Source organism: Myotis nattereri (genome assembly GCF_964212035.1).
Source record: "Myotis nattereri genome assembly, chromosome: 1".
Taxonomy (NCBI): domain Eukaryota; kingdom Metazoa; phylum Chordata; class Mammalia; order Chiroptera; family Vespertilionidae; genus Myotis; species Myotis nattereri.
The window spans coordinates 192889753-192904968 of record NC_138075.1 but is presented as its reverse complement, the minus strand read 5'-3'; the positions used below and the strand labels follow the sequence as shown (position 1 = coordinate 192904968).

The 15216-nt window shown below is 35.8% G+C and overlaps 1 protein-coding gene across 1 annotated transcript in view; it reads left to right on the top strand.

The window, feature by feature from the left end:
• The window catches only part of ADGRL3 (adhesion G protein-coupled receptor L3), a 771395-nt gene that overhangs the window by 359163 nt on the left and 397016 nt on the right, over positions 1–15216 (top strand). The window contains exon 5 of the mRNA XM_081093223.1: positions 11415–11628. Coding sequence (XP_080949349.1) covers positions 11415–11628 — 214 coding nt within the window. The remainder of the gene's footprint in view (positions 1–11414; positions 11629–15216) is intronic.

The window sequence follows — 15216 nt, the reverse complement described above, 5'->3', positions numbered from 1 at the left end:
TTTATAGTTTCATTTTGGCTAGATTTTTGTCATTCTGATTTTTTTTTGCTTTGGAGAATGTCATTAGTGTTTATTTAAAAACCACACAACTAGCTGTCCATTCTTTTTTGTTCCACATTTTGAGTATTTGGCAAATATCTGGATTTTATAGCCTGAGATATTTGCTTGGCTAATACGTCCCTCATTTACCAAAATTAGTGAATAGAGATTCACTGTTATTTATTTATTTATTTATTTATTTATTTATTTATTTAGTATGTATGTATGCATTTGTTTATTATTTACTTTTTGTTAATTCTCACCTGAAGCTATTTTTTTCCATTGACTTTTAGAGATAGTGGAAGAGAGAGAGGGGTGGAGGGAGAGGGATGGAAGGAGGGAGTGAAGGAGGGAGGGAGGGAGGGAGAGAGAGGGAGAGAGAGAGAGAGAGAGAGAGAGAGAGAGAGAGAGAGAGAGAGGAGAGAGAAACATTTAAGTGAGATAGACATATTGATTGATTTCCTCCCTCATGCACCCCTACCTGACCAGGATACAACCTGTAAGCCAGGTATGTGCCCTTGACTGAGAATCAATCCTACAACCCTTCAGGGCTGAGGCCAATACTCTAACAACTGAGCCATGCTTGGCAGGGTGAGATTCACTGTCTCTAAAGCTAGGATTTGCATTTAGTATTTTGTGTTAGTAAAATTCTGTGTTTTTTAATTTATATTTTTATTGTTTAAAGTATTACATATATCTCCTTTTTTCCCTTATAGACTTCTTTTCCTCAGCCATTCCCCCAACACATGCCCTCACCCCCCTACTGTTTGTGTCCATGGGTTATGCTTTTGTGCATGCATACAAGTCCTTTGATTGATCTCTTACCACCCCACCCCCAGCCTTTCCTCTGAGTTTGGGTGGTCTGTTTGATGCTTCTCTGTCTCTATATCTACTTTTGTTTATCAGTTTATGTTGTTCATTATATTCCACAGATAAGTGAGGTCATGTGATATTTATCTTTCTCCAACTGGCTTATTTTGCTTAGCATAATGCTCTCCAGGTCCATCCATGCTGTTGCAAATGGTATGAGTTCCTTCTTTTTTATAGCAACGTATTATTCAATTATGTAGATGTACCACAGTTTTTTAATCCACTCATCTGCTGATGGCTCTTAGTCTGTTTCCAAATCTTAGCTATAGTAAATTGTGCTGCTATGAACATAGGGGTGCATATATCCTTTCTGACTGGTGTTTCTGATTTATTGGATCCTAGAAGTGAGATCACTGGGTCAAATGGGAGTTCCATTTTTAATTTTTGAGGAAACTCCATACTGTTCTCCACAGTGGCTGCACCAGTCTGCATTCCCACCACCAGTGCAAGAGGGTTCCTTTATCTCCACATCCTCGCCAGCATTTGTCATTTTTTGATTTGTTGATTATAGCAATTCTGACAGGTGTGAGATGGTACCTCATTGTTGTTTTGATGTATATCTCTCTGATGATTAGTGACTTTGAGCATGTTTTCATATATCTCTTGGCCTTTCTTATGTCCTCTTTTGAAAAGTGTCTATTTAGGTCCTTTGCCCAGTTTTTGATTGGATTGTTTATCTTCCTTTTGTTAACTTGTATGAGTTTCCTATGAAATTTGGAGTCTAAATAAACCTTTATGGGATATAACACCGGTAAATATGTTCTCCCATGCATGCAGTGGGCTCTCTTGTTTTGTTGGTGGTTTCTTTTGCTGTGCAAAAGCTATTTATTTTGATGTAGTCCCAATTGTTTATTTTCTCCTTAGTTTCCATTGCCTTAGGAGCTGTATCTGTACAGATATTACTATGACATATGTCTGCTATTTTGCTGCCTATGGATTCTTCTAGTCAACTTCTTAATGAAAATTTATTTGTTTGAATTTATTGCTATTGAATATTTTCACTGGGAATAAAGTAAAGACTAAGCATTTCATTTTTTAAGCAGCATATTCAACTTACAACCTTATTTCTAACAGATACTTTTTAGTGGGATGAATGCTAACTTCTAGCTGCTATAAACAGGCCAGAGAAAACTGGGGTTAGAAACCGAACAATGTGGAAATACAGACTTGGTCAGCCTCCTTATGCTTAGGCTTATCATTCTAATCACGGGTGGATCATATAGACACAATTCAACACTCATTGGATATATGAACTGTTTTAAATCTTGTGGGTAAAGGGTTCAGTGTTGTGTATGTTTTTCAGTGTTGAAGGTGTAACCCAAGATATTATTTTTACAAGGTTTCTCTCTTCTATAGAAAATGTATGCTGCTGAATTAGAAAAGAATTGTCATAGCATTACTTTGCTTATGGATAAAACAAAACAAAAATACTGTTATATAGGCTGCTGAAAGCTCTTTATTCTTTCTAATTAATTGTGTGTGTGTGTGTGTGCGTGCATGTGCGTGTATGAGAGAGAGAAAGAATATGAACATAGCTTTTTATTCAAAACTTATATTTATTCTTCATTAAATTTCCAGTATGTCTCTTCTGTTAAAATCTGCATGACTACTGATTTTCTTGGTTTCACAATAAGAAAAAATTTTAAATTTGATTTGCAATAAAGAAAAAAATATATTTATATAATGTAAGAAAAGTAGATGACTACAGTTGACAATTAATGTCACATTTTAAAATTAATGCCATGATTTTACACCTTAATGCAGTAGATTTTCACACAAAGACAATCTTCATATCAATTTTTCTGGTATAATATCAATGTGTTTAAAAATATCCTTAAAATTCTAAAAATAGTAATAGTATGTGATGTTTTGTGCTCTTAAAAATATCGCTTGTTACACACAATAAGTTTCCGTTAACATTTCATATTCAGGAATTAGACTCCATTTCACTGAACTTTAAGATCATTGATACTTTGTGTGATTTTTCTGGTAATTTCTCATGCATTTCCTGAATTAAGTCCCCTCTTTGTTTTTTTTTGTGTGATGCACAAGGAGCATCTTTGCCTCTTACCTCTCACCTGTATGACTTTCTTGTTCAAGCCTCCCATTCTTACCATATTTGGCTATGCTGCAGCTTCCTGGTATATTGAAATGGGGATGAAAATACTGCCAAGCTGTTATTGTTCAGAGTTGAAAACAAAATAATACTTTTCAAGCACCAGCACCATGGGAAGCGCTTGATAAATGTTAGCAATTATCATGGTCATATCACCCTAAATAGCTTATCGCAATGTCTTCCTGAATAATTCCCAGACTCTGTTATCTTTCACTCTAATCTGATTGAATAATCTACTGGCTAATGCTTTTAAAAATTAATGTTATAAATATTTTATTATGGTAGGTTATAATGTCACCTTCCACTGTCCTATAAAGTTGGGGCTATATTCTTAATTTGATTTTGAGGATTCCTCTCCATCTGACTACTGTTTAGTTCTGCCTCCTCTGCTCCTGATATATGTGTGTGTATGTATGTATGTGTGTGTGTGTGTGTGTGTGTATGTATCCTATCTAATAATAGACAAACATGGTAATTGACTGTACCTTCCCTACGTTTTCCATAGGCTAATCAGTGTGATATGCAAATTAACCGCCAACAAAGATGGCGGCTAATTTACATACTGCATGCGGGGCCGGCAGCGCACGACGCTGCCTGCTGGACCCGGGCGCTGGATCTCTGATACGGCGAGGCGGGGCCGGTAGCGCCTGATGCTGCCTGGGGGATCTGGGCCTTGGATCCGTGGCTTGGTGAGGGAGCAAAGTGGCGGAGCAGGGAGAGAGCCCAGGTGGCAGAGAAGGGAGGGAGCCGAGGGTGAAGCGGCGAAGGGAGGGAGTGAGGCAGTGGAGAAGGGAGCGAAGCCAGCCTTGGCGGGCTTCGCTCTCTTCTCTGCTTCGATCTGGTCTCAGGAAGCCCTATTCTTGCAGGAATCTTCCTGCAAGAATGTATATATATATATATATATACACACACACTAAGGTCTGGTGCATGAAATTAATGCATGGGAGGGGGGGTCCCTCAGCTCAGCCTGCAACGACACAAATATTTCACGTCCTGCCTGGCCAGAGGCCCTCCGCGGCCGGGCACGGAACACTTGCCTTGTCACCAGGGCGACAACACAAGCGTCTCCCTCACACCCCCCCGCGGCTGCTTCATACCCGCTGCCCAAAGGCCTGCCGCGACTGGGGTGGAATGCTTGCCTCCTCACAACAGCGATGAAGCAAGCATTCCGTCAGGCCGCTCACGCTGCCTGCTCTCAGCAGCCACCCCCCTGGGACTGGGGAACTATGGCGGGTCTGGGAGGACTGGGTGCCACAATCTTCTGGCTATGGGTTCCGCCATCTTTGTGACGGAATGATGGTTAATTTGCATATTACCCTTTTATTAGATAGGATATATATATATATATATCTCCAGCTGTATTGAGATTTAATTATTTTGTATAAAGGTGTACAGCATGTTGATTTGAAAAACATATTGTGAAATGATATCCATAGAAGGGTTAGTTAATACCTTCATCACTTCACATGGTTGCCTTTTTTTTTGTATGCTGAGAACATTTAAGATCTCTCCTAGCTACTTTCAACTATATAATACCATATTCTTTTAAAAATATATCTTTTTTATTGATTTCAGAGAGAGGAAGGGAAAGGGAGAACCATCAATGATGAGAGAGAAAATCATTGATCAGCTGCCTCCTGAACCCATTGGGTATTGAGCCTGAAACCCTGGCAAGTGCCCTGACCACAAATTGAACCTTGACCTCCTGGTTCATGCACCTGTGCAAAACCACTGAGCCACATCAGATGGGCCAGTATTCTTAACTATAATCACCATGATGTACATAAAATCCCCAGAATTTTGTTGTCTTTTAATTGAATGTTTGTATCCTTTGACCAATATCTCCACATTTCCCTCAAAGTCCTTCCCCTAGTGGCTACTATTCTACTCTCTGTTTCTGTGAGTTTGGCTTTTTAAAATTCCATATATAAGTGATATCATGCAGTATTTGTCTTTCTCTATCTGACTTATTTCACTTATAATGCTTTTAAGATTCATCCATGTTGTCACAAATGCCATATTCTCCCCACCTCTCCACATGACTAAATAACATCCCATTGTATATGCAGGATTGGACAAAAGTAGGTTTATAGTTGTTAGTATAGAAAATTATATAATAATCTTATCTAATAATAGAGAAACATGGTAATTAGCCGTACCTCTGCTACCCTTCCCATTGGCTAATCAGGGTGATATGCAAATTAACTGCCAACCAAATGGCGGCCGGCAGCCAGGTAGCTTAAGCAAATTTACACTTTCTCTGCTCTTTTGTCCTGTTTTGTCACTCAACAGTTTGGATGATGCCCACCCAAATTTACTAGTCTCCTGAAGCAAATGCTAACCATTTCAGAGATGCCCCACAGACATAGCGAGAAATAATGTGTTACCAGCTGTGGGGCAACTCTTAGTCCCATCAAGTTGACAAGCAATATTAGCCATCACGCATTAGTTTTTATTACTTTCTTGATTCTATGTGATGACTCTGAAGATCCTTCTGACAATTCTGGAACCCCATTCTGTTCCTAGGCCTGAGATAATGCCCAATGTGGAGCAAGAATGTAAACAATGTCCACGTCTTATGTTTAATATCTCCCAGCAGCCATATTGTAGGTGATTAGTATGCATTAAATTGGCATATCTTTTCAATTTCCTTTGAATTGTGTAATTGTTTTTACTGGATTCTTATTTATCTTGAAATTATAATTTTTATTCTTAAGAACATTTTAAACAGCAAGTTTGGAGTTTTTGACATTTAGAAAAACATGGGGATAATTGTGATATGTTAAATTTGAAAGCAGTTTAGAAATTGTATTCCTCGTGAGTATAATTGGAATACAGTGTGGAGTATAATTTTATTAAATGTTGAGAAGTTGTAACAAGTAGGTATGAATTCATTTATTCAGACACTTGCAACGTTTTTTAAGCAAAATTGTCTGTGTGAACAATTTCACTTGAAGGCCACCACTTTGTGTGTGTACCTTCAAAAAGAATAATTAATGTTACTCTCATGCTGAAGCTTCATAAGTCAAAAGGATAGCTGAGCAATAATTATTCTTATGCCATTCTATTCAATAGAACTTTTAAATCCTCTGTACTTCCATAATTTCTAAATTTCTTGTTTTTTAACCTCAGAACATAATTGCTTTTCAGTTTTAATTGTCACTGTGTTATACTTTATTAAATCCTAAAATATAATTTAACTAATATGTATTTTTTGTTGAATTAGACTTGTTGAAATTCAGTGTATTAGAAGATTACTGGTAGCAGATGTACTTTTAAAGAAAGTAGATGATAGGTTGATATTTCATTGGGGCAATGTTATTTTTACTGCCAAATATTTTGGACTAGATTTTCAGAGCACATTTTAAAAGACTTATATAAATGTGTTGGCATGTAAAATGGCACAGAGAAATACACATTTTTAAGAAAATTATGTTATAGGCTCTGCTCAGTCTTAAAACTGGGCATATTTACTTTTTTGGCAGCATTTAAGTAATGAAGTATTTTTAGAAGGCATTGACAATAAGTACAAAGTAGTCAACTTCTAGATATGTAAGTGTCCCTCTCCATAATTAAGAAACTCCTTTAAAATAATTAGTCTTGACTTACAAGTAGTTTAAATGCTTTTCTCTCATGGGGAACCAGATCGGTTTCCTTTTCATTCTAAAGTTTTCAAAAGTACCTTTGTTTTCTCCTTATGGTCACTGTAGGAAAATGTTTTTAACACCTATTAGTAATCAGTGAGCAAGAACAGGGAGCTGTTTCTCTTGTTTCATCCATGCTAAGAAGCACTGTGTTTAGGCATGTGCTTGACATGGAACTTGGGTACTTGCTGAGGTCTGGTCAACTTTAGCAGAGCAGCTCCATTTTCTTCATGATGCTTTTGGCCATGGACATAGGTAGTAAGTGCAGCATTCTACCAGAAGGTTAGCACATTTCACATCCAAACCTCCTTCAATTTATTCAGCTAATATTTATTACACACTTAATAGGTGACACTCTGCATTGTTATGCCAGATTCACTCATGGGATGAAAATGGGAAGAAACTCAATAATATGCCTTCTTCGCCCCAAATTACTTGTTCATTGCCATTTCTCAATGCCCAATGCAGCATTACCCCACTACAACAGACAGTGGACTATTTCATTGACTATCCTGCATTTGAATAATTGACATTTTCCATTTTAGTCTTTTTGTTTAGAAACAAGTTTCCCCACTGTTAGCAATGATAACTGAATGGTAAAACAAAACAAAACTTTAGCATAATGTTTTCATTGAAATTTTCTTGCTGAATAAAGCATTTGGTAATATAATTTAAAGTAATTTAAATAATTAGATAATTTTATAGTTTCCAGTAATACATTCCTTTAAACAAAGCATCCATCATGTCATGTAGCAGTGCAATTTATCACTGGGTCACTGATACAAATACAATTATATGTTAAATGATAGAAAGCATAGAGAAATCAACTCCAATTCTTTGTAAAAGTTTGCCATATCCATAACTTTCGAACACTTCTCCTAGGGCCAAAGTTAATATATGGAAAATTTGGGTTTCAACAGTCTGGTTGACTTTGTAACTGTCTAGTGTCTAATTCTAAATTGTACTTTTGTTAGTTAAGACCCAAATTAAATCTATGTTTATGTATACATGTTTTGAAAAAATTGACAAGGTTTAATCTACCAAATTGCCCACTTATAGCCAAATAAATGCTTTGACTATATGATTTGCTTTGTACCATTGTTAAATTATTTTAACTTGATAGTTTCAGCAAACAAAATATAGCCAGATCAGTTCAATGCTTGGTAGCAGTTTCAATATGATTTTTAAAATGTTTTATACCGAGTTAAGAAGAAAATTGTCGTTTAGCAAATACTCAAATATATACTGTAAACATTCTAGAAAATTTGATTTCAAATACTTTTTATACAAAACAGACAAACAAATCTCTGATTCTATTTAAACTGTCCAATATAATGAAACTGGATTCTCAAATTGGAACATTGTTATTATTCAGTGATTCCATTAGTTAAAATACTAAAGACATTAATGAAAATGTTCTTACTCTTGAAAATAGATGCTTAATATTTAAAAGAATTGTATGGTTAAACAATCATCTAATTTCTGATTGATAGGCAAAGAAACCAAGGATATTTTATTTCATTTAGGAGATTCAGTGTGTCTTTATTGTGAGAATACCCTGTCAAAGTGTTGACTCTAAATCAGTTTAAAAATAATGTTACAGCCACTTCTAATTGTGTTGACTCTCTTTGATCAATGGTATGAATGTGCTAGAAGAGAGAGACCCAGAAAGAAGGAGCAAGAGGTGAATGGCAACCTGAATGGAAGTGACTGCAGTACAGTTTAAGAACTTTGAGTGACCTGCTCACAAGTTATACTTAGGGTCTATGGTGCAGTTATAGTTTTTACAAAATGTTATAGAAATACAGTAAAAAATTATGTAATTCTCAATGTTGAAATAATAGATATGGTTTTCCAAACCAAATCAATAGATTCTAAGTTTCAAGTGAAAATATTTATTGTAATAAAATTTCTCAATTTCTCTTTCCCTGCCCCAGCTCTTTTTTACTACCTTGTTTCACTTCTCCCTTCTTTTCCTTTCGCATTTCATGCTGAATAAATAAAGCAACAAAAAGAATTGCATGTATTTATTTAAATACATATTTTAATGTTTGTGTACATTAGTGAGTTAAACTATCAGTGTAGATTTATAGCTATCACATAAGTATCTCAAAAATTAATTCTCTTATGTGGAAATCAACTCATTAGATGATTGGTAAACAACTTAGAACTTGACTTACATGCATTTTAAAAGACTTGTTTCATTTTTACAATTACACATGTTACTTTCTTCCAGTAATGTACTGATTATGTTTACAGTCTTAGAATACAAAACTGTAAAACTTGACATGAAAAGATAGTTGGCTGTATAAAAACGAAATATACATATTCCGCAAACATCTAAATTCAAACATGAAACCAAAAATATATTTGCCATAGATATGAAGAACAGATTTTTTCAATTTTTTAGCTATACAAAAACCTTTTACAATGCTAACTATGGATGAATGCAAACAGGAAATTCAGACATAAAATAAATATGAAGGGTCAATAAACATGTGAAAATATATTGTATTTTACAAATAAAATAATGAAAATAAAAATATGGATATTGTATCATTCTTCATCTATCACAGTGGCAACATTTAAAGAAATTGGTACTATGTAGTTTCAAAGAGAATAGTACTGCCATTGGAAGTATGCATTTTTATTAAATATTTTGGACATCTAGTTGTTGATATTTTCTAAACTTGAAATATATTTCCCATTTGATCCAGCAATTTTATGTGTAGAAAGATATTATTAATTATATTTGGATAATTATATTTTTTCAAAAATATTATAGCCGTGGTACACAATATATTACTTTGCACCTTTATGATACAAAAACTGGGATATTCCTATATGTCCATCAACATAAGATAATGAAGTAATGTTTTGTATTTATATATAATGCAGCCATTAAACAGGAGGAATGCAATATAGACATGAAAACATTCCCATCATATATTGTTAAATAATAGTATGAAGTGATATATGTAGTGTGATACAATCATAGTAAAATTTCCTTGAGTAAAATAAAAAGAGGAATGGGAGGAAACATCTAATATCTATTTGTTTTTCTGTGGGACAGAATAATAGGAAATTTACCACATTGTTAACTGGTTGCCTTTTGACATTTGGGAAAAGGTGTGGGGAGGGAGCTAAAGAAATTTTTAATTTTTCATATACATCTCATTTTCTTAAAAAGTATTCACTATTTCTGTAACATACAAAGTATACAGATTATGTTATTACTTAAAACTATATAATTGTTTTGAAATTGAAACACTACTTTTAATATATATACATATATGGGTATATATACATATGTGTGTATATATATATACATATATATATATATATACATATATATATATACACACACAAGAACAATACACATTTTTGGTAATGGTTTTTATAAAAGATCAAAATGCACACACAATACCCCTCTGAGGTTGATCTGAGTTTCTTACTCAGCAAATTGAATATGTCTTTTTATTTTTGTATTTTTATTAATTTCAGAGAGGAAGGGAGAGGGAGAGAGAGAGAAACATCTATACTAATAAAAGGGTAATACGCTAATTAGACCAAGAGACCTTCTGTTCATCCTTCTGGACAAAGCCATGGTGGTGGGGCCGAGGCAGAGGTGATTAGGGGAGATCAGGCCAGGAAGCGAGGGCAGTTGGGGGTGATCAGGCCAGCAGGGGGGCCAGTTGGGGGTGAGCAGGCCGGCAGAGGGGGCAGTTGGGGGTGAGCAGGCCGGCAGAGGGGGCAGTTGCGGGGGTCAGCAGGCTGGCCGGGGGGGCCAGTTGGGGGCAATAAGGCCGGCAAAGGGGAGCAGTTGGAGGCGAGAAGGCTGGCAGGTGGGCAGTTGGGGGTTAGCATGCTGCAGGCAGAGTGGTTAGGGGCAATCAGGCAGGCAGGCAGGCAGGTGAGCGGTTAGGAGATAGTGGTCCGGGATTGCGAGAGGGATGTCTGACTGCCGGTTTAGGCCTTATCCCTAAACCGGCAGTCAGACATTGCCCAAAGGGTCCCAGATTGGAGAGGGTGCAGGCTGGGCTGACAACCCCCCTCCCCCATGCACGAATTTTGTGAACTGGGCCACTAGTCCATGATGAAAGAGAATCATTGATAGGCCACCTCCTGCCCACAACCTGGAATCGAATCCAGGATCTTTTATTCCACAGGCCGATGCTCTATCCATGTAGCTAAACCAGCTAGGGCCAGATTGGATATTTCTTTTTTTTTTTTTTAATATATTTTATTGGTTTTTTACAGAGAGGAAGGGAGAGAGATAGAGAGTCAGAAACATCGATGGGAGAGATGAGAAACATCGATCAGCTACCTCCTGCACATCTCCTACTGGGGATATGCCCGCAACCCAGGTACATGCCCTTGACCGGAATCGAACCTGGGACCTTTCAGTCTGCAGACCGACGCTCTATCCACTGAGCCAAACCGGTTTCGGCTGGATATTTCTATATAGTCTTTACTTCATATACCAGCCAAAGTTTTAGAAAATCCAGAGTGCTGTTTTATGATAAAAGAAATGTTAGGTTTTTAAGAAAAAAGATATTGTTAGAATAAAATATACCTGTGAAGTTACTAAAGTTGGAGATACTCTATTTGAATTAAAAGTATGAATTGTAACTCTTTCATTCCTTGGTATTAGTTTACCCCAAACACTGGAAAAGCAAACACATATACTTTTCTCTCATATGTAATGAAGAGGACTTAACCTTTTTTCCTCCTCCTTTCCATAGCTTTCAGCCGCGCCCCAATCCCGATGGCTGTGGTCCGCAGAGAGCTTTCCTGTGAAAGCTACCCCATAGAGCTCCGCTGTCCGGGAACAGATGTCATCATGATTGAAAGTGCCAACTATGGGAGGACTGATGACAAAATCTGTGACTCTGACCCTGCTCAGATGGAGAATATACGATGCTATCTGCCAGATGCCTATAAGATTATGTCTCAAAGGTAGGATACTTCTAATATTCTTTTCTTTGTTATAGGCTAATATAAACTCTCAACATGCATCTGTGTGACATATTCAGCACAAGTAAGAACATAGAACTATTGTGTTATTTTAGGATAATTGGAGCTACTATTTCAATATCAAACTATCCCCCATATCACTGAAATGATGATAATAGGATTGCAGGTCGCATTTGGAAATTATTAAAAAAAATTAGATTATTAATTATGTTTCATGGTCTACTGTGTATTCTCTAGAACTGATGAATCAAAATGCAGTATAATAAAAGAATATTGATTAAAGATTATTTGGCATTGGAAATAATGAAAAAAGTATTCTCTTAATAATTAGTATACAGGTTAATTCATTTAATACATTTAAACTTTCTAAAATGTTACCATATTAAAATAATATAAATGAAGGTACCATGTAACATCACTGGATAAGAAAAAGATGATCTTCACCTCAAAAGGGATTGGTCAATAGAGATCCATACTATAGAAGGCTTACATTATATTAATTTCTTGATAAATGAGCTAAGTATTAAGTAATCAATTTTTAAATAATCAATTATTTTTATTTAGTGAATATGTTTTTTTATTATGACTTCCTTTTTTGGGCATTTCTTTTCTTCTGTAATTTAAGGGTTTCTTAATATATGGGAAAAATCATGGCATATGTAAAAATAAACAAATTGGAATATCAAAGCAAAAAACAATAGGTTTCATGAGTTGCTTCATTGTGCTGAAGAAAGCCTGTTTTATTTTAACCTTTTGTCTTTTGGATATACTTAAAATTCTGTATGTGTTTGTATGTGATTAATAAACTAATAGAGTCAATACCTTATATTTATAAATTTCTGATGTGTCAATTAATAAGAGAAATTATCACATGCCGGGATTTTGATAGTCAAAGTATGTGAGATATACTTGAAATATAGTAGTGAGTGTTTATAAGAAATAAGATTTTAAAATTGGGGATACTGTTTGATATTAGTTTGGTTGCATTTGGTTCTTCTTGTGTATCTCGCTCATTGTTATGTATTTGACAGATACCAACTATGGTTAAAGTCTCTAATGTTATGCCTAAAAGAAGCCTAGTCATTCCATTGCGGACAGATGGTACGTTGTTGTGGTCTTTTAGGAGTAGTTTTCCGTGAGTAGTTAGAAATGGATGCTGTATTTGTTTCTGTCAGACGACCAAATTCTAGAATCCATTTGGGGTGTGGGTTGAGGAGGAGATTGTGCTTTTCTGAGATTAGGTTTTCATGTAAAATGTAGCAGAAACATTAACTTCATAACTCTTTGATCTTTATATGATTTTCATTGAAATTAGTTTAATCCTTTCGTTGATATTATTAATGGCTCCCCAAGTAAGCCCTTAATCTTATAATTATCACACACAAAAATCCTCTGGAATTACTGAATTTTATGGGATGCATCTATAAAGTGACAATCCTGCAGAGTAAAACTGTTTTAAGCACCTTCAGTAAATCATTTGTGAAAGCCCTCCTGGTGGATTCTCAAGTGTGTCACTTAGCCAAAATAACTGTGGTTAATTCTCCATGGAGGCAAGTTCCAAACTTGCATTTGGACAATTAAATATGCTATATTTACGCTTGTTCAAAATAAATGCTTTTGACTCTTGGAGAGAAGAAATCAGGTTCCATCTTGTAAGCTCCCAAGAGATAGAATCACCATGTCTACTTAAGCTGCTTTATAATGAACTTTCACAGCCACACCAATGACAGAATGCTAAATAATGCTAATAATTACTAATTATGATATAGGTAGTTTAATGCATTTGAACTAATCATAATGGAAAACATTTTCTAAGAGATTAATTATTGTTTTCTTTCATTTCAACTGCTAGAAATATACTGTATCAGAGTGTAAACATTTTCTAAGCATGTCTCTAGGTAGGAGGATTATTAATAAAAGATTATTTGTGTATCCTTGCATAACCTTGTTAAAATGGCTTCATAACTTCTTTCTGCTTCATAAATTAGACAGATGTGGCAGGCAAGGACAGACATGAAACATTTTTACACCATGCAGATGTTTGCATACACATTGAACAAATGCATAAATACAACTGTATTCGAACATGTTAGTAAATGTGAAAAAAATTGAGGACTTGAATTGAAAAGTATGTGATAATTTATCGGCACATTTCTCCCCGGTAGAAAAATGCAATCTGATATCTGCTCCAGAAAAGTCAGTTTTCTCCCTGCCTTTCAGAATGCACCTCCAGTTCTCAATCCAAGTGTATTCTCCTGCTATTCTGTCTGCACCTCCTGCAAACTTCCTGTGCTGTGCCTTTCACCATTATTCTACTAGAAGACTTGTTAAACTGTCAGAACACATTTATTTATTCTTCACAGAACTTCTGACCTCACTCATGATCATCTGCATCCATCTTTATTGCATTTAAACATTTATAAATCTATTTTGTCACATTTTAGATGGTGGCCTTGTCTAAAGTAAATTGTAGGCTTCTAGAGGCCAGACTTTCTGTTCATCTTACCTAAAACGAACTTTTTATGTGTAAATGAAAAGAAATGCTGTCCAATTTTGTCATGTTACTTAAAAACCTTCTTTTTTTAAAAATGTCTTTATTGATTTTGGAGAGAGAGGAAGGGACAGGGATAGAGAGTTAGCAACAGCGATAAGAAAGAAACGTCAATCAGCTGCCTCTTGCACACCCCCTCTGAGGATGCAGCAAACAACCTGGGCATGTGCCCTGACCCGAAGTCCACGCGGTAACCTCTTGCTTCATGGTCGACGCTCAGCCTCTGAGCAACACTGGCTGGGCTTAAAAGCTTTTTTAACTTTACTGATTTTTATTTTATGTTTACACACCTCAACGTGTTTAAAAAATAGTACATATAACTTTAGAATCTGAAAATGACCGTTGGTAATGGTAACTACAGAAATTTTGCATTTTCAACTCAGCTGAGGTTTCACGTTATCTTGGGTATTAATGGGAACATTTCCATTTTTGACTCCAACAACACTTGAAAGTCCATGATATACAGTTCATCATGACAGTTACTCTAGAGTTCTCTGAATAAGTAAGTCAGACATGGTTCCTGCCTCAAAGACTATAGGTTTTTTTGGCCGATAAAATGCAAACAGCTATATCACCTTCTCAATATTTTATTTTTATCTCATTTACATTTATTGAAGAGTTAAAAAATAAAAAGCAGGAACATTCTTTCAGCTAGATATTTGTGGAGATATAGGTGTTTGTGGAAAGGAAGTGTTAAGCTGGTCCTTAAAGGGTGAAGGCATTATTGGAACCTGAAGAGACCAAAGTGATAGTAGATTCATAAGTGGATTAACCCCAGAAACAGAATACAAGGAAACAGCCTCCCTTCAGTTACCCTTCACCATTCTTTTCCATCATGGCTTCACAAGCTTATTGGTGTTCCGCCTAATCTGTATAGTCTCTCTAAGGAGTCTTCCAAATGTGCTACAGCTTGAGGCCACCCCCCCACCCCTACCTATAGCCCCAAGTCCTCCCCAAAAAAACCCTAATAATTCAATGATAAACTAGCTTGATGCAATCATTCCCTTCTTTGGAGTCCT